The 19,956-nt window shown below is 40.5% G+C and overlaps 1 protein-coding gene across 2 annotated transcripts in view; it reads left to right on the top strand.

Moving 5' to 3' along the window:
- slpr (slipper) overlaps nucleotides 1–19,956 on the top strand; it is a 77,335-nt gene that overhangs the window by 16,618 nt on the left and 40,761 nt on the right. For both annotated transcript variants that reach the window (XM_065232819.1, XM_065232817.1), the window contains exons 5-6: nucleotides 18,096–18,293; nucleotides 18,368–18,515. In XM_065232819.1, coding sequence (XP_065088891.1) covers nucleotides 18,096–18,293; nucleotides 18,368–18,515 — 346 coding nt within the window. The remainder of the gene's footprint in view (nucleotides 1–18,095; nucleotides 18,294–18,367; nucleotides 18,516–19,956) is intronic.

Here is a 19,956-nt window from a genome sequence, read left to right as displayed (position 1 = left end):
TATTTAGAATGAATTTGGAGTTGTGACTGTAATATGAACCCTGGGGACCACGTTATGGTCCTCCGGAAGATTCGGAACATCCTTAAAAGTGGTAAATCCATGAAACTGATCCTCGAGCTCCGCGGTTTTTTCGAAATCTCTTAAAGACGTCCTATTAGAATGTTATAAGTTGTGACCGGAATATTAATCGTAGAAAACACGGATTGGTTCACCGGAAGATCCGGAACATCCGTAAAAGTGTTCAATTCATGAAACTGATCCAATTTTTTTCAAAACAGCTTATTGACGTCTTATTATTATGAATTGGGAGTTGTGTTCGGAAAATTGACCATAGGGACCATGGAATGGCCTTCCAAAGGATCCGGATCATCCGTTAAAATGGTTCATTCATAAAACTGATCCTAGAGCTTTTTCGATTTTTAGAAACCCCTCATAGATGTCGTATCAGAACAAAATGGGAGTTGTGACCGGAAAAAGAACCCTTGGTTCCACGAGATGGTCTACCAGGAAGATCCGAAGCTGCCGTAAAAGTGTTTAATTCATGAAAGTGAGCCTAGAGCTCCACTTTTTTTTATCAAAACTACGCATTGGCGTCTAATTAATTCATTTGTAGTCATTGCCAGAAAATTAACCCTGGGGACCAGCGGACCCTCCGAAAGATCCGAAACATCCGTAAAAGTTAACAATTCGTGAAACTGATCCTAGGGCTCGGTGTTTTTTTATTCGAAAACACTCATAGACGTCTTATAAATATGAATTCGTAGTTGTGATCGGAAAATAGACCCTTGAGACCATGGAATCATAGACGTCTCATCAGAATAAATTTGGAGTTGTTACTGGAAAATGGGTCCATGGGATGGTGTTCCGGAATATCCAGAACGTCCGTTAAAATGTTTTATTCATGGAACTGATCTCAGCACTGTGTGGTTTTCTTAGAACCGCTCATTGGTATGATTTTTCTATATATTTTCATGGATGATTTCTAGGTGGTATTTAAGCATTTTAGTAGCATCTAGGCACTTTTAACTGATTTTTTGAAGATTATTCTTTGGATTTCTTGGACTTCTTTCTTTTGACTTCTTGTAGATTTTTCTTTGGAGTTACGTTAATTAAGTTAACGAGAGACTATCTTTTATGTTGTTATAGTTGTCATACGTTTTATTTATCACATCAAAATGTTATTTAAAAAATCATTTAAAAGTATCGTCTTATTGAGTTCTTATTCATATTTATTTATATAGCACATCCTCCAGAGATAGATAAGCCATGTATCTATTCTTCATGTTATGATGATTGTGAATTCGTTGGAGTCGTTAATGATCTAATTAGAATGAAAATTATCTTATAAAATTGTAAAATAAATTTCACATATTTGTAAAACATGTTACACAAACTATACAAAAACTCCATAGCATATCAAAGGTTATACCGTAAGCTACAAAATAGAACTAATGTTTCCAATTGGTAAATAGTGCAGAAGGTAAATTTAATCATTATATTCTTCTATCAAAGTTACCTACATTTTACGGTACCTTCTTTTAGTGTCCACGTTACCAATTTTGTCGATTTTTTAAACCAATTGTACTCGCTAGAAACGAGATTCTAAATTATTGCACATATTTTTTGATTTTTGAATAACAAAATACAAGATTGCACTATACACATGGCCACAATCTTTACAATCACAAGGGATCGGATGTAAAGTTTATCAATCATGTACTTAGAAAGGTGAAGGGAACCCATACTACTTATAACCATCTAAATATTGAAGAGACCATTGAATTGTGCACTTTTTGGAGAATTTGATATTTTTTTTAGCAATTGAAATAGTAAACATATTTAACAGATTGTACTATGGTATACTTTACGTCCATTTACTGGTCACAACTCTGAGTTAAGGGTTTCGAAAAAAAAACCGCAGAGCTCTAAGACATTTTCAAGCATTGACCACTTTTACGGATGTTCAAGATCTTCCAAAGGACCATCCCGTAGTCTCCAGAGTCCATATTCCAAACACAACTCCGATTTCATTCTGATACGATGTTTATGACTGGTTTCAAATACACCACGGAGTTCTAAGATCGGTTTCATGAATCGATCACTTTTCGGATGTTCCGGATCTTTTAGTAAACCATCCCGTGACCCCCAGCATCCATTTTCTGGTCACAACTCCTAATTCATATTGATAAGACGTCTATGAGTGGTTTCGAAAAAACCGTGGAGCTCTAGGATCAATTTCAATTATCGACCAGTCTATGAGTGGGTTCGAATTAAGCGCGGAGCTCTAGAAACTGTTTCGTGAATTGACCACTTTTACGGATGTTCCGGATCTTCCGGAAGACCATAGCATAGTCCCCAGAGTCCATATTCCATTCAAAACTCTGAATTCATTCTGATAAGACGCCTATAAGTGGTTTCGACAAAACCACGGAGTTCTAGGATCGGTTTCATGAATTGACAACTTTAACAGGTGTTCCGGATCTTCCAGTGAACCATCCCGTGGTCCCCAGTATCCATATTCAGGTCACAACTCCGAATTCATTCTGATAAGATGTCTATAAGTTGTTTCGAAAAAACCGCGGAGTTCTGGGATCAATTTCATGAATTGACCACTTTTACGGATGTTCCGGATCTTCCGGTTAACCATCCCATGGTCCACAGAGGCCATATTCAGGTCACAACGCCGAATTCATTCTGATAAGATGTCTATAAGTTGTTTCGCAAAAACCGAGAAGTTCTAGGATTAGTTTCATGAATTGACCACTTTTACGGACGTTCCGGATCTTTTAGTGAACCATCCCGTAGTCCCTAGCGTCGATTTTCTGGTCACAAATCTTAATTCATTGTAATAAGACGTCTATGAGTGCTTTCAAAAAACCACGGAGCTCTAGAATCTGTTTCATGAATTGACCACTTTTACGGATGTTCCGAATCTTTCGGAGGACCATCATGTAGTCTTCAGAGTCTGTATTCTGGTTACAACTCCAAATTCATTCTTATAAGACGTCTACGAGAGGTTTCGAAAAAAACAACGGAGCTCTAGGATCAGTTGCATGAATTGACCACTTTTACGGATGTTCCGGATCTTCCGGTGAGCCATCCCGTATTCCTCGGAGTGTATATTCCAGTAACAATTCCAAATTCATTCTGATAAGACGTCTACGAGCGGTTTTGAAAAAACCGTGGAGTTCTAGGATCAATTTAATAAATTGACCACTTTTACGGATGTTCCGGATGTTTCGGAGGACCATCCCGTAGTCCGCGGAGTGTATATTCCAGTAACAACTCCAAATTCATTCTGATAAGACGTCTACGAGCGGTTTTGAAAAAAACCGTGGAGTTCTAGGATCAATTTAATGAATTGACCACTTTTTCGGATGTTCCGGATCCTCCGGAGGGCCATCCCGTAGTCCTCGGAGTGTATATTCCAGTAACAACTCCAAATTCATTCTGATAAGACGTCTACGAGAGGTTTCGAAAAAACCACGGAACTCTAGGATCAGTTTCATGAATTGACCACTTTTACGGATGCTCCGGATCTTTCGGAGGACCATCCCGTAGTCCATAGAGTCTATATTCTGGTCACAACTTCCAATTCATTCTGATAAGACGTCTAAGAGAGGTTTCGAAAAAACCACGGAGCTCTAGGATAAATTGCATGAATTGACCACTTTTACGGATGTTCCGGATCTTCCGGTGGACCATCCCGTGGTCTCCAGTGTCCATATTCCACTCACAATTTCAAATTCATTTTGATAAGACGTCTAGGAGGGATTTCGAAAAACCTGCTGAGCTCTTAGACCAGATTCATGAATTGACCACTTTTACGGATGTTCCGGATCTTCCGGTGGACCATCCCGTGGTCTCCAGTGTCCATATTCCAGTCACAACTCCGAATTCATTCTGATAAGATGTCTAGGAGTGGTTTCGAAAAAACCGCGGAGCTCTAGGATCAGATTCATGAATTGACCACTTTTACGGATGTTCCGGGTCTTCCACAGGACCAGACTTGCGACTTTCCGGATACTAAATGTTCCCAAAAGGTGGCAAATATTCTGTTTAATAACTGTTCAGAAGACACCAGGAAGTTATCTCTTCAAATTACCCTACAATCAGTGTTTGGTCCCAATTAGGTCAAATCCCATATGCTACGTGTATTCGTTAATGCCGGATCGACCGCACTATAGGAATCCAGGGGTAACCGTACTATAGGAATCCGGCAAGAACGAATCCGTACTATAGGAATCTTGACTGTATAAGTTGGTGATGGTGAAATAACTGAAAATAATGTTTTGTTTTTGATCATCTCAAGTTTAATTTTTTTTCTGTTTTTCTGTTTCTGTTTAAATCCTAAAAATCTGTAATCTGTGAATACAGATTCTTGGTTTTAAAAACTCTGAAAAATCTGTAGAAATACAGAATTATCTGTAGTTTTGGTAACCCTGCTCGGCTCGAGATAGCACTTTTGTCGTCTCGCTCCCCCGGTTCGGTCGTTTCAACCGTGTGTTGACACGGGAAGGAGACTCGTTCCGTATTCGCGTACCGTGTAGAGCCACGTTAAAATCAAAATGTTTAAGATTGAGGGTGATAAGGAGGCAGATTTTCTGTGGAGAAATAAAGAACACTTGTGGGAGTCAATTGAATGGTTGATGACTCTTGCAAGGGAGGCAAAAACAGGACAGCATGCAGAATTGCTAGGAGCATGGTCAGATAGACTTGAAGAGATAGCTAAGGAGTATCGTCGTACGCTGTGCATTCTTGAAGTCACGTATGGTGATGACTACAAAGAGGATCGTATGAAGTTCGACACGAAATACTACGCGTTGCGTGCATTTTTATCGAAACATCTCAACCAAAATGCGCAACCTGTCAATCCGCCAACGCAATCTGTCAGAACCGCCAGTCACATTCGGTTTCCTGAATTAAATCTACCTCGGTTCAGTGGAAAACTTGCTGATTGGTGTGTGTTTCGCGATGCTTTTAACTCTGCCATTGGAGATCGTGTTGAAATTAGCGGTTTCGACAAATTCCAGTACCTTAAGAGGCTAGTCCAGGGTGAAGCTGCGAGGCTTATTGATTCGATTTCGATAAGCGAGGACGGATATCGCTATGCCTGGAGAGCACTGAAGTTACGCTATGAAAACAAACGGCAGCTTATTCGGTGTCATATTAAGTCGTTGTACGAAGTACCCAGTATGAAGAAGAAATCGGCTGATGAGCTACTCAGTTTGGTGGATAGATTCGAGCAGCAGATTGGGAAAAGACACTGATTCCTGGGATTCGTTGTTAATTTACCAGTTGTCAACCCGTTTGGATCCGCACACGCAGAGTGGGGAAGCTATTGTGCCCGGTTGGATAGTGATAATATTATTGGTTTTTTTTTTCCTTTGGTTTGTTTTTTTCCGTCGATCTTGTTTTCCGTGCTGAGCACCAATGCTACCGACGTGCCAGGAAGGCAGCTCCCACACCTGGACCCTACCTATCGACCCATCAACTCATGAACCGGGGACCAACGGCTTTACTTCCCATCCGAAGGAAGGCGTGATCAGAGATGTTATGCCTCAAAACATCCCGGCGGCGCCGACTGGGATTGAACCCAGGCTTGCTGGGGTGAGAGGTAATCACGCTTACCACTACACCACCGGCGTTGATATATATATTATTGGTGGTGTGGCATGTAATGAAGCAGAAGAAGATGATATGCCGACATATGTATCGATGGTGAACTACCTTCAGAATTATGCCAGAGTTCTGCAGTGTGTTAATCCGTCCCCTGGTTCCAGTCGAAATCGTGATCCAAAGGTGAAGCCAACGAAGCCCGCAGTGCATTTCAGCTCCTCATCCTCCTCCCAAACTAAGGAATCTTCCAGGAGGTGTGAAAAATGCATCCAGAGTCACTTCCTGTACCATTGCCCTGATTTCCAGAAGCTATCTGAACAGCAACGATTCGAGTTCGTGAAGTTGAAGAAGCTATGTTCCAATTGCCTCCGTAGCACAGATCACTTTGCCAAGTCCTGTCAGAGCAAACCGTGCAACCGCTGTCCGTAGAAACATCATACTCTTCTCCATGGGGCACAGTTCATACAACAGCCCTCTCCTGGTCCTCAAGCCAGTGGATATGTTGCTCTTGTTTCACAATCCTCTGCTCCAAATCCTGTTCCACAACTTCTAGTTCTACCCTCTCTCGCCATCAAGATGCCAGAATTAACAAAAAACATACAGAAATTGCAGATTCCTGAAACAGTGCGACTTGCTGATCCAACATTCCATGTGTCGAATGAAATTGACCTAATCTTAGGAGCTCAATTCTTCTTCGATACCCTCCGCTAAGGTCGTATCCAGCTTTGTGAGCAGTTACCGGTTTTGCAGAATTCTGTTCTCGGATGGGTCGTGTCAAGTCCTTGCATTATTCGAGGCCACGATCATGCTGACCCTCGTTCCTGCCTAATGAGTAGTGCAGTTCGTGTAGAAGAAATGCTTCGAAAGTTTTGGGAGCTGGAAACCGTCCATGATACCAAGGGTTGGTCAGCCTCGGATATGTTTTGTGAGGAGCACTTCCTGGCCAACACCACACGGACACCGGAAGGCCGATACGTAGTCAGGCTACCAATGCGTGAAGAACTCGTTCCTCAGTTGGATCACAACATGTACCCGGCCACTAGACGCTTCTATTCGTTGGAACGTTCTCTCATGTCGGATTCATAGAAAAGGAAGCTGTATCATGATTTCATCGCCCAATGCATCGAAATGGGGCACATGCGTGAAGTTGCAGAGGAGGAACTGAACATCAGACCATCACGGGGTCTTGAAACCTGAGAGTACAACCACCAAACTCAGAACCGTGTTTGACGCATTCTGTAAATCCCGTTCGGGATTGGCACTTAACGACGTTATGATTCCTGGTCCCACAATTCAGGAAATGCTAGTGGAAATAGTACTACGATTCCGATTGTATCGTTTCGTCGTCACCGCTGACATTGAGAAGATGTTCAGACAGATACTGGTCCACCTTTTGGATCAACCGTTGCAGCGCATATTGTGACCCGGAGCTCCGTTTGAAAGTGTACCAGTTACTTACCATTAGATACGGCTTGAACAACTCGCCTTTCCTGGCAACTCGCGTATTGCAACAGCTAGCCACAGACGAAGAAAACCGATTCCCGCACGCAGCAGGAATTACTCGAAAGGATTTTTTATGTGGATAACCTCTTTACCGGTTCCAACGACAATCATAATACAAGCCCTCTGGAAGTGTCAACTAGAATGGGATACACCACTTCCAGCGAAGTTCGTGGAAGAATGAACGTCGTATCAGCGAGATATACGTCACCTAGAAGGTCTCGCATTCCGCGGTTGGATATGTTCTCACCGCACCAAAGGTTAGAAATATATGTGTTCAGCGACGCCTCCCTGCAGGCATATGGAGCCTGTGTGTATATAAGGTCGGTCGACGCGAATGGCCAATGCTATGTCCAATTGCTAACGGCCAAGTCGCGTATAGCTCCACTCAGTAGCAAGTCAATACCGAGACTGGAGCTCTCCGCCGCGCTACTCCTAGCGCATCTCGTGGCTCAAGTTGTAAAGAGCACCTCACTCGTGGCTCCAGTTTATCTTTGGACAGATTCGACCATAACGCTAGATTGGATCTCTGCTCCGCCGTCGACCTGGAAGACTTTCGTCAGCAACAGAGTAGCGGAAATTCAGGAGTTGACCGCTTCAGCCTCCTGGCGTCACATACCCTCCGACGAAAACTCTGCTGACCTGTTGTCGAGAGGAACCAGCCTAGATAATTTAGTCGCAAATACTCTATGTTGGAATGGACCCATATGAGTCAGATCGTTAAGTGAACCGTGGCCGCCGAAGTACGTGTCGCATAAACAGAATCGCGAAGATCCAGAATTACGGAAAGTTGTGGCGCTGCCTGTCTTTACAGAGCCAGAAGACATCATCAATCGCTATTCAAGCCGCACCCCTGTCATTCGTGTGTGCGCGTGGTGGCACCGTTTTCGTGAGAATACTCGTCGGGTGAAGAGTGAACGTGTAACCGGTCCGTTATCGGCGTCGGAAATCGATCGTGCGTTACTCGGTCTCATAAGTCGTGCAAGAAGACGCGTTCAGTTCGGAAATGAAGCAACTCGCACGAAACGAAGCCGTAAGCAAGAAATCCAAGTTACGTTTCCTGAATCCGAAACTCGTCGATGCATTGATCCGAGTTGGCGACCGGCTTCATCATTCTGCCCTCGCCATTGACAAACGGCACCCCATGGTACTGCCTGCAAACCATCGTCTCACCAAAATGATCGTCTCTCTCAAGCACCTTAAAACGCTTCACGGTGGCCCGAATCTTCTTCTTTCATCTCTGCGTCGTCGCTTCTGGCCACTGAATAACCGGAATCTTGCCAGTACCACCGTGCATCGCTGTGTTGTCTGCACTCGTGCCTCCCCGAAGTCGTTGGAGCAACTAATGGGAAATCTCCCACCGGTACGAGTAATCAGATCATTCCTGTTCGAGAATGTCGGGGTTGACTTTGCCGGCCCAATTATCCTTCGAGCACCCAACAAAAGAGCAGCTCCTGTCAAGGCGTACGTAGCGGTATACGTGTGCCTGGCCGTCAAGGCGGTACACCTTGACCTTGTTCCTGATTTGACATCGGAGGCATTCATCGCAAGCTTGCACCGTTTCACTGGAAGACGTGGCAAGCCCAGCAACATATACTGTGACAATGGTCGCAATTTTGTAGGAGCTCAACGTGAGTTAGCAGATCTTCGCACACTATTCGTTTCTCAGCAGCATAAAGACGTCGTAGCTCGTGAGTGCGCTGCGAGTAATATCGAATTCCACTTCATTCCTCCCAGATCGCCGTCGCTAGGCGGAATCTGGGAAGCGGCAGTGAAATCAATGAAGTTCCATCTCCGCCGTATCATCGGAAACGCTATGCTGACAGAAACTGAATTCAGAACCGCCCTCATCCAAGTTGAGGCAGCGTTAAATTCAAGACCAATAACCGCTATGTCAGAAGACCCACAAGACTTGCAACCCTTAACTCCAGGACACTTCCTAGTGGGAAGGCCGCTCAATGCTATTCCGGAGCCCAGCCTGCAAGATGTTCCAGAAAACCGCCTATCCCGCTGGCAACGTGTCCAGTGCCTGTCACAGCAGTTTTGGCAACGCTGGCAAAAGGATTACCTTAGTACCCTCCACAACCGATACCGCTGGTCGAATGCTACGACCAACCTCGTCCTTGGTGCCATCGTTCTGCTACGAGATGAAAATCTGCCGCCGCAGAAGTGGTCCGTCGGAAGAATGGTCGACGTCCATCCGGGAAACGATGGGTTTGTCCGTGTAGCTTCGGTTAGAACCAGTACCGGAGTTACGAAGAGAGCTGTAAGCAAACTCTGCCTGCTACCGGTGGAGATAGATCCAGGGGCAATCCAGCAGCAATCCCCGTCATCATATGACTCCAGCGCCGATGAAGCATAATCCATCGGCCGGAATGTTAAATGCGAAGATAGAAAATGTATTTGTTTTTTACATTTCAGTAACTTTTAGAACCACCTTATCATTCCAATAGTTTTTTGAACCACCCTACACTGTTTGTATTTGCTTTTGATCCTCTCTTGCGTTTACCTTCAGTGAACACTAACACACACAAACTTACGTAAGAAAACCTATGTAGAACAAACAGAACGCGAAATAATGTCTGGACTTTGTAAACAGTCAATAAGTCCGGGCGTTTCAAGTTTTATTTTACCCGTCCGAGTTCATCGTGAGTTGCAACCTGAAAATAATTATAGTCTATAAAAAGAACACGAAGGCCGGTTCGCGCGAATCCGTAGTGTAGTGGTTCGGGATCGGAACAAAATTTCTAGATTTTACACATGATACAAAAAAGAGAAGTGAAGGTAAAATATGCGATAGGATTTGTTCAAAGGGATTACTGTCGGCTTCTCTTCGTCAATGACGAAGGATGGATGGAAATGATGGTTTTTGTACCGCGACAATTTATTTTTGGTTTTCGTCAAACGTCACTGACCAAACTGACCGTTACCAACTCTGCTCTCAGAGAGGCCAGTGAACCGGAGAACCGGGAATTACCGGGGAATAAAAACAAACGAGAAATAACCGGGAATTTGATTGCTCTGAGACAGGTACAATCGCGTCATCTGCCGCTCAAAGGTAAATAGCTTCGAACGAACTTGATAGCAATGATTACATCCTCAGAAGAAGGTTTGTTTATTTGCTCATTTTTCTATTCATTGCTTCCTTCTTTACTGAAGCGCAGCGCTTTTGTATCTGTCGCTTGGATTCTGGTACATTTGCCAATCCTCTTGATATGATGTCTTCTATTCTAGTCTAATATGTTTCTTGACTTGCACATCCCTAACTTAGAAATATGTAGTTTCAATGTGTCACTACTAACTAACTTTATGCAGCTCTTCTTGTCTTCGTATGTTGGCACTGGCTTTAAGACATCCTCGCTGAAATCAGCTAGCAACTTCTTCACCCAAATGAGCTCATGACATGCTTCTGCCAATACCACGAACTATGCCTGCGTAGATAAAGCGACGCAGCTCTGCTTTCTGGATGCCCAGTTTATGATACCTCCTCCGAAACAAATCAGGAAACCGGTATTTGACTTCCGGTCGCGATGGTTGCCAGCCCAGTCAGCATCCGCAAAAAGCACCAAGCCTGTGTTTGTCGATCCCCGGCTCAATATTCAACACCCTTTTCGCTTTCTGCCAATTCAGTTGCGTTGGACAACTCAACTTCTGTACCAGAATCGATATGTTAACCGCTATGTCCGGACGTGAATGAACTGCCACGTACAGCAAATCACCTATCAGACTGAGGTACTGTGCTTTGCTCGGCAGTCGATTCTTCTCCTCCGTCTGCTGTTGGTAGCCCGGATACATAGAAATCTTTGAAGGTTTAGCATATTTTAAACAATGCTTCTCAGCGAGCTTCAAGATGTAGTTTCGTTGGTTCAGCTTGAATCCACTGGAGTCTCGCTCGATTTCGAAATCGAGAAAGTGCTTCACGTCCCCAAGGTTGGCAACTTCGAAGTTCTTCTGTAGTTTATGGAAAATTGCAGCCAATTCCTCGTCAGTTTGGGTGACGTGTTTGAGTTCCCCCTACATCGGATGTACAGACATGGATCTATTGTTGAAGACTTGAATCCCATTCTTTGAAACATTTCGTCGATCCGCTGGTTCCATACACGGGTGGATTGCTTTAGCCCGTATATGCCCTTCTTCATCAAGCACACTATGAATGGGTTCCCCGTGGAGTATCATTCCGCCTGCTTCATGAAGATGGGCTCTTCCAACTGTCCATGAAGGGACGCGGTCTTCACATCCATGTGTTTCACTGACGTTCGACGGCGGCTTGTTAAGAGAGATAGCAACTTGTGGTGAGACTTGTTTGGTGACAGGAGCAAAGACCTCGTCGAAGTCCTGCATCATTACATCGACAAACTTATGCCACTCGCCTGGCTTTATGACGCACAATGTTCCCCTTCGCATGTTCCTTCGTCTTGAACAACCATTTACACCCGATGGTTTTATAGTTTGACGGCAACTCTACCAATTCTCAAGTACAATGTGCGATGACAGATTGATATTCCTCGTCCATTGTAGCTCTCCACAGATCGCCATGTTGTCCATTCAGTGTCTCGGATGGGGTGCGGGGATCACCAGTACTTTCGTTCGATTGGTGACGAAAAGTCCCTACTGCAAGCGGCTTGCTTCTGCTTCAGAATCATCACAGCGGTTGCCGCCATGCTACCAATTTCATCTGTAAAATCATTCAAGTTTCCTGTAAGGAAGCGCTCCTTGCCGCTTCGCCTGAACGGCGGTGACTCGGGCGGATATGAAGATGTGCGCGACGGGAGCGCAGGAGTTGTCACGTTGTCATCAGGATCAGGACCAACGGTGGCGGCTTCAGTAACCCTCCTTCTTGGCAGAGGATTGGTGGATACACTTGTATGACCTACTATGAGCATGAGCATTATTTGTATAATAATTTTGAGCACTATACAACAACTATACAAGTGTGACCATGGACCATGTGACCAGTTTGTCAGCCTCTGTTTGTAACGTTGCCCAGGGCCTTGTTAAACTGATTCAGAATGTAAAACATACGCTTTATTAAGCAATTTTGCTGTTGACTGCAAACCACGGTATAGGACACTAAAAAGTACGGCGGTGCCCTAAATCCGTGGTTTTTATTCTATCAATATTTTGTTTTTACGTGTAAAAATTTGTCAAATTTGTTATGTATGAGTATGACTCGATATGCTAACGTTTGCGATAATTATTTAGATAAAAATATTCAAGGTTATTGTCAAACCCACTGTATCAGGAACTCCTTGGAATTAGGGCAGGTCACGGTACAAAACATATAAATCATGTGAGTCAAGGAAATCATAAAATCTATTTTGATACTATTTTATACAGATTGGTTTGAAAAATTTCACGAAAACAATGCATACCGAAACCACAGACAAACAGACATAACACGCGCAAGTTGTTCATCGAACAAGCACTTAACGGTCAATTTAAAAGCATCGTAGTTGGTAGTACCGCCACCTGTGGCGCACATAGTCATTTTCCTTGAGTTTGAAAGTCCCAGAAATCTTTATTTTATGATGCCTTGTTCCTATAAGAATCTCTTATTTTTTGTGTTTTTTGGATGACTTAGAACTTTAACTTGGACTTGGGCAGAACTTTAAAATGCTTCATAGGAATGCTAAGCTAGATTCGTGGAAAGGTACCATTAAAAAATCATTATTTTCAAAATATATTGAGGGTGGCTCTCTTTCCTCGGATAACATTCTTGCTTGATTAGAAGCATGAATAGGGTTAGAAATTAACTTACTGTCATTTATTCCCTTAATAAATGAAGGTAAAAAAAATTAATAACTTCAGAAAATAGATTAAAATATTTTTTAACTGAAGCTTTTGCTTCATCAATTTTATTATTGGCAATTATTTTAATAATATTATTTTTTAATAATAACTGAATAATAAATAATAACTTTAATGATTTATTAATTTTATCAACTTTATTATTAAAAAGAGGAGCAGCTCCTTTTCATTTTTGGTTTCCAGTATTAAAAGAAGGGTTAAATTGAATTATTAGTTTAATTTTAATAACTTGACAAAAAAATGGCTCCTTTAATATAAATTTCATATAATATAAATTATATTTTTTTTTAATTTCTATTATTTTATCAATAATTATTGGAGCTTTAGGAGGATTAAACCAAACTTCATTACTTAAATTAATAGCATTTTCTTCTATTAATCAGTTGCGTTATATACAACTGGATCACAACAATTTAACACCTGCCCTTAGAAACAAATAAATACACTTTTATTAACTTTGCTTTGAATTTCTTCAAGCTTTGTCCGGTATAAACTCTCGTTTTGTCCATGTTTTCTTTAAAATTCCTTGTCCTCTCTTTGTCGTTAAATCCTCATCAGCATAAAGAAAATGGTACTTTAAGCACATTTATGCTGCAGCCGTTGCGGTAACCACACTTTTTTTTTATAATCAATAGAACATTAATTTTCTCGCTGTAGTCACCTTACTTACCCTGAGTGCTGATGTCTTACCAAAAAAAACCAACAAAGCTAAACTTTTCGCCTTACCGTAAACATGCGGGTTGATAAACTTCTATCTCAATCTTCCGTACAATGCCACAATTCGGTAATTCTCCTACTCGTTCTCACTCAGTAGCCAGTTGGCTTTAAACCATAGATACGCGTACGAAATTTCACTCTCGTCGCCACTTTTATTTTCATTTGTTAGTTAAGGTGTTTCGCTGTGAGATCCTTATTCTCGTAACCACTTCGAAACTTTATGTTTGTTGTACTGCAGTAGCAATTTCTGGTGAAATGGAGCATTAATTTCCGAGATGTGTGTAATTGAAAATTAGAAGTGAAAGTGCATGTATAACCTACGTGGTGGCCATTTATGGACTCTACAAAGAATCACCTTAAGGTTCTTTCTTGAATCTATTGGTTATAGGATTTTTACGAGATGAGTCAGAGGAATAAAACCAGATGTTGTTTGGTGAGTAAGAGAACGAATATCTTACGAGTATCGCTGTGTTTATTTATTCTTTACAATCATTGCGTTACATTTTTATAGGGGAAAGTGCCATCCGCTTTAAAATCGACTTGTTGAACATATTTTACAAACAATCTTTTACAGGTTTAATGTATGAAGGCTATACACTAGAAAAATTAATTTAAATTTAGGTGCTCAGAGACTGACCTATACGAGCGTCAATTTTGACATAAAATTGAGTTATATTAGACGCGAAATTCCGCTCAATCAAACGTTCGTTCGAACTTTTCAGTCTAGGAGCACTTAATTTTACATGACATGTTTGTATACGGGTTTTGCCGCAAATCACTCTTATTTTATTTATTTTTACGCAGATAGATTTATTTGGGTTTGCAAGGGAATAAAACAATTGAAATATTTAAGAAAGTGCCCAATGGTGCTCCTTCTATTTGCGTGACAAGTTTTCATTGTTGTTTTCATTGAGGTATTACTCAGGGAACAATGTTAAACACCATTATTGTACATGGTATTGTAACTAATCATATATGTGCTTCATTTTGATTTGGGATAAGTGTTTGAACTATAGCTCGAGATTTCCACTGTGGCGTGCTTCTCATACGTATTTTTGTGGTGCGACATAGTGAAAGCGTGTGAGCGTAGTTGGAGCATATACCCTATATAATTTAAAAATCAGCTAGGAAACTAACTTCAAAATGAAGCATTTTAGTCACATGAAGGTGTTACCTGAGTCGAACTAAGATATAATAAATAGGTGTAGGTCAAAATCATAAGTACTTGAAACACGTTTAATTTTAGATTACAAGCACAAGTGCAGATACTTAATAAAGCATGGGTTACGATTGATTAGGTGAATTAGAGCTTTTAATAATTTATTAAATTAGACTAATAAGATATCATAATCATCAAATGAACTTAAATAAGAAACTTCAGAAAGTCTAATGACATTAAGTAGATTAACAAAAGAATTAGGATGCGGGGGAAGCAACTAACCTTTAAAGTTGTATAATAAATCTTCTTATTTAGTCTTGAACTTTAATAAGAAACGCATTAAGCAGATTAACCAAAAGAGGGGGTTATTTTTAGGAAATAAGTAAAAGTAGAGGTATGTGACAATTAATAGCTTTTAAACTTTTGGAGGTATTGTATTCCCCTGAGTTTGTTGTACTCGATTACTATATTATTCTCTCAAACGCGAAATCTCTTATATATTTTAATCGCATTTGAGTTAACTTATTTCTTAGTGTTCAAGTACTTAAATTTAAAACAGCAGTCAATGTTAATCTATGAACTAAACCATACGTAAAATCGATCTTTCCTTATGTGGTATTGATGCATGTTTAACTTTTCGCGGCTGTCGGAATCAACGCGCCTACGTCTATGGAGCTTACGCAGAAGTGATTCGCAATGCGGTAGAGCTCACCAAAAGTTTTTTTTGAGCTTCTGTAGTATAGAATTTGTTCGGTACGGTCGCGAAATCTTGAAATGATTGATACGTGGGGTAAAATAACTAAATTGAAACAAAGCTCAACAGTAAAATAAGTAGAATATTTAGGGAGAAAACCAAAATTAATCAACTTGCCAACATAGGCTATCACATTTATTTTGGTGGCACTCTTTAAGTGATAATAAGCTGTTTTTTTTCTCTACGGTTGTTTCGCGTGGCGTTCACAATTTGCGCGATTTTCGTATCTTACGTAATTTAGATGTTTAGCTCTAAACGGTTTTACTGACTCTAGGTCGTTCCTTAAGCGGTGTTGGTACAGGTTAAACCTTTGCCGACTGTCGGATTAAACGCGCCTACGTCTACGGAGCTTACGCAGAAGTGATACACAATTCGGTAGAGCTTGTTAAACGCTTTTGAGCTTATGTAGTATAGAATTTGTTCGGTGCGGTCGCGAAATCTTGAAATGATGGATACGTTCTTTAAATTAACTAATTTGATACAAAGCTCAGTAGTAAATAAGTAGAATATCTAGGGAGGAAACCAAAATTAATCAACTTGCCAACATAGGCTATAACATTTATTTTGGTGGCACTCTTTAAATGATAATAAGCCTTTTTTCTCGTTTCGGTTGTCTCGCACGGCATTCGGAATTCGCGCGGTTTTCGTAACATACATAATTAAGATATTTCGTTCGAAACGGATTTACTTATTCAATCGGTTTACTACGCGGATGTATCTACGCGCACACGTCACAGCATTTTTTCTATAACTATCTTGAAACAATACATACGGAATCCAGTGTTCAAGCGGCCAACATAGGCTAGTCCTTCTGTTGTATTGTCAAAGATAGAAGCAAAATTTATTTAAATGGGTCAAGTCTTGAAAACTAAGCTGTCCGTAGTTCCAGCTTGATAACCAATAAAAAAAATAGTCCCAGCTATTAGCTAGAACATTGCAGCGTTGGGAGAAATCTTCCATTTTTGTACATAAAAAGAGAATACATCTAATGGCTTCTGCAGTCTGCTGTAAATAACACGAATACTTCTTCCTTTAGTGGAAACCATGAAGATGGAACCATCGAAAGGCATGTTTTGGAGAAAAACTTCAATTGTCCCCTTTCACAGGTTCCCCCCGGCGATATTCCGGTCATTCCGGAGTGACCAATATAGGCAATGGTCACCGAAACGCATGTTTTGGTCAAAAACTACAATTTTTACGTACTACAGGCTCTCCCGGTGGTGCCGGAACGATCAATATGGTCAATGAACCATAGGGGACTATAGGGGACGACGGGGTTAGACGACCACCCTAAGCTTGAAGTAAAATTTATCCAAAACTGTATAAAATGTCCGCTAAAAATTTTGTGATTATTGATCTGTTGAGTACTTTCCCTAATAACATTAATTTTCCGAAATTTTCTTTTCATTTGATGATGTTTTATCACGAATCTGAAACAAACTAAATAATGAAAGAATCATATCATGCAGGGTAAGGTCGACCACATGGAATATATAATTATCCTAGCCATATAAAAGGTTACTGTCTTCGGCAAAATTATTGTACAGTATGTCAAGGAGGATAGAGAACAGTAGTAAACAATTTTCTCACTATGCGGCGCGCTAATGTGCAAGTTAATTTCCTGTATAAAATATATCTTTAGATCTATTCTATTTAGAATGTTTCCGTCTTCGGGAATGGTGATCAATGTCTTCAAATTTGTGGGACTCCATTCGTTACACTAGTCTACGGTTAAACTTCACGTAGAAGTCCTGGGACATAGACATTGGCGAAAGAATTTTGAAAATTTGTTGCGAAACCATCGAGATCCAGCTGATTGAACAGTTAAGATCGAGTGATTAGTGAACCTAGTATTCCACGTTAGTATTTTGCTCCCAGTATTTATAGTGTTAATCCGTCAGAGGTCCACTGAAAGAAGGTGTACATAAAACGTAAATTAACCCTATATAAAAAAATCAACCGGGCACGCTTTAGCTATTTTAACACATTTTAGCTCATTCGTGATTTTTCCGGAGATGAACTTTGAACTTGAAACCTTCAGCGTGATAGGCATGGATGCTAACCAGCAGGCCAGATCCGTTCATCACCTACCCACTGCGAAACGTGATTCTTCGTACTTAAAAATAATTCAAAGTCATAGAACAATCGATGTGGAGGTTTGTGCGAAAAATTGCCTTACATTTGAAACATAATACCCAGCTGAATGAATAGAAATTCAAAATACTTAAGTAATAAATAAAATAAAATAAAACAATTTTTGTATTTATATTCCTCCTTTTCAATAAAGTTAACCTAATCATAATTTGCACCAATAATTTTTGATATTCTTTTTTGACTCTACGAGCCGTTGGTAACAGCAGTTGATCTTGCAATAAAATTTGTAGGAACAAAATGTGTTTGACCAAATTAACCTTCAATGCATTGCAATTGCTTCATTGGTTGATATGTGTCATGGTTTGCCTTTTTATTTAATTTTTTCCGTATCAATAAAGCGTGCTTCAATGGAAATAACAATTGTTCGCTTTATGCCTTCAACAGGAACTACGCAGTAAGGAGGAGGAACTCAGCCGAGTGCAGCGAGAACAACGCTTCAAAGAAGAAGATCTAGCTAAACGTGAGCAAGAGCTGGATGCACGTGAAATCGAGCTTCTGGGACGTGAATTGAAAATTATCATCACCCAGAACACGCCTACGCCTAAAAAGCGAAAAGGAAAATTTAGCAAGAGCAAATTAAGGGTAAGAATGACACACGTTCGACAGTTTCCTGCTTTTATTCAATGACACTCAAATGCCTCTTTGGTTTTTTTCAGTTATTGAAACGCGAACCGGGTCACATCTCGTTTCCACTTGATTTTCGTCACACGATAACGGTGCAGCCTACTGCTATTCGAGACGATTCTCGACAGCGCACGGATACTCCTCCCGGTTCACCAGCCACTAGACTGAGGGCTATAGCACGTAAGTATTCGCTTGTGCTTTTAAACTCGATAATGCTTTAATTTTTCCCTAGATTTCACAAGTATCGTTTTTGATCCCAGTTTTCATATAAAAGATTTTTTGAAGTACAGTTTTATTTAGTACACCAACAGTAATTTTCAATCACACCTTTTTCAAAACTCTAGCAATAGAATACATTTCATCGATTGAGTAAATGATCCATACTAAACTCTCTTGGATCGATGTGCAAACTCGTACTCAGTCGTACCGATTGCATGCTACCTGATTCGCCGCGAAACTATTCAGTTTAAACACGTTTGAGTTTCTTTTTTGTATAGATATCTAGCTTATTTTCTATTTTGGACCTTTTTGCTAAAATTTCTTGAATTTCAGAACTCGTTTTTCCCGTCTTCTTTACTTTGTAAGTGTTTCGGTTGAATTCAACCGAAAGTTTGATTGTTTTGTATTTTATGAAAATCGTTTATTTTCGAGAGACTAGAACGCAGAAAGGCAATGTTTTTCAATATTGGTGGATTTGCGAATATTATAGGGCCATCCATAAAGCACATTTTTACCAATTTAGAAGTCGTGTTTATTTTCTTTATTGTGTAATTAGATTTTCAGCCATGAAATGGGTTATCTCTAAGTCTTTTTTATCATTATTATTATTATTCGATTTAGTTTTACAAGTGGGGCAAAATGCATTACAATAATGGGGCAATATGACTCTCCCTGCCGTCTTAGAAATTATCATCACCAATTGTGGCAGAGAACGTCTTCGTTTTTAGCTGCCTCCAGTTCCGATCGTAGTTGTTCAAAGGTCCATGATTGCTAAATAGACTTTGGAATGTTGCGGACCATTTCTGAAGAAAGAATAGCACGTAAACAAAGCTTTTTTTTACTAAAGAATCATTTTCCCCGAACTTAGGAGTGCATCTTGCCCTGAATGCATAAAGAAAATGTTTTTGATCATAAAATAAAAATTCTTATTTAAATACACCGATTTTTTATCAGAAAGATGTAGCTCTAATCTCAATCAAATGCTTAATGTTTGAATCGCTTAAAAATCTACAAAATTACACTATATCCAATATTAGAAATGCAAACTGGTTTTGTTTTTATTTACATTATCTGACCACATAGAGCTGCTAAATTGATACGGTGTCCAAAGCAAACATAGATTTAACTTGTAGGGTAACTACTTTGTTGTAAAAATGTATTATAGGCTTAAAACAAAAGAAGTGCATCTTGCCCCAACGGTGCATGTTACCCCATGTACCCCTGCAAACACGATGAAAGCTCATATAGAGCAGAGCACGGTCCCTAACCTCACACTTTGGTCTTGTTGTATCCCTTTCATTTTACACCAGAGTAAAACTGATGGCAACAGATAACTGCGAATGGGAGCCGAAACAAACCACCTAAAATGGTCAAATTTGACATCAACCTGCGCTGATCTATC

Source organism: Ochlerotatus camptorhynchus, unplaced genomic scaffold (assembly GCF_037179485.1).
Source record: "Ochlerotatus camptorhynchus isolate MF236.1 unplaced genomic scaffold, CSIRO-AGI_Acam_v1.1 ptg000375l, whole genome shotgun sequence".
Classification (NCBI taxonomy): Eukaryota; Metazoa; Arthropoda; class Insecta; order Diptera; family Culicidae; genus Ochlerotatus; species Ochlerotatus camptorhynchus.
The sequence above is the reverse complement of the archived record's forward strand: the minus strand, read 5'-3'. Positions and strand labels throughout refer to the sequence as shown.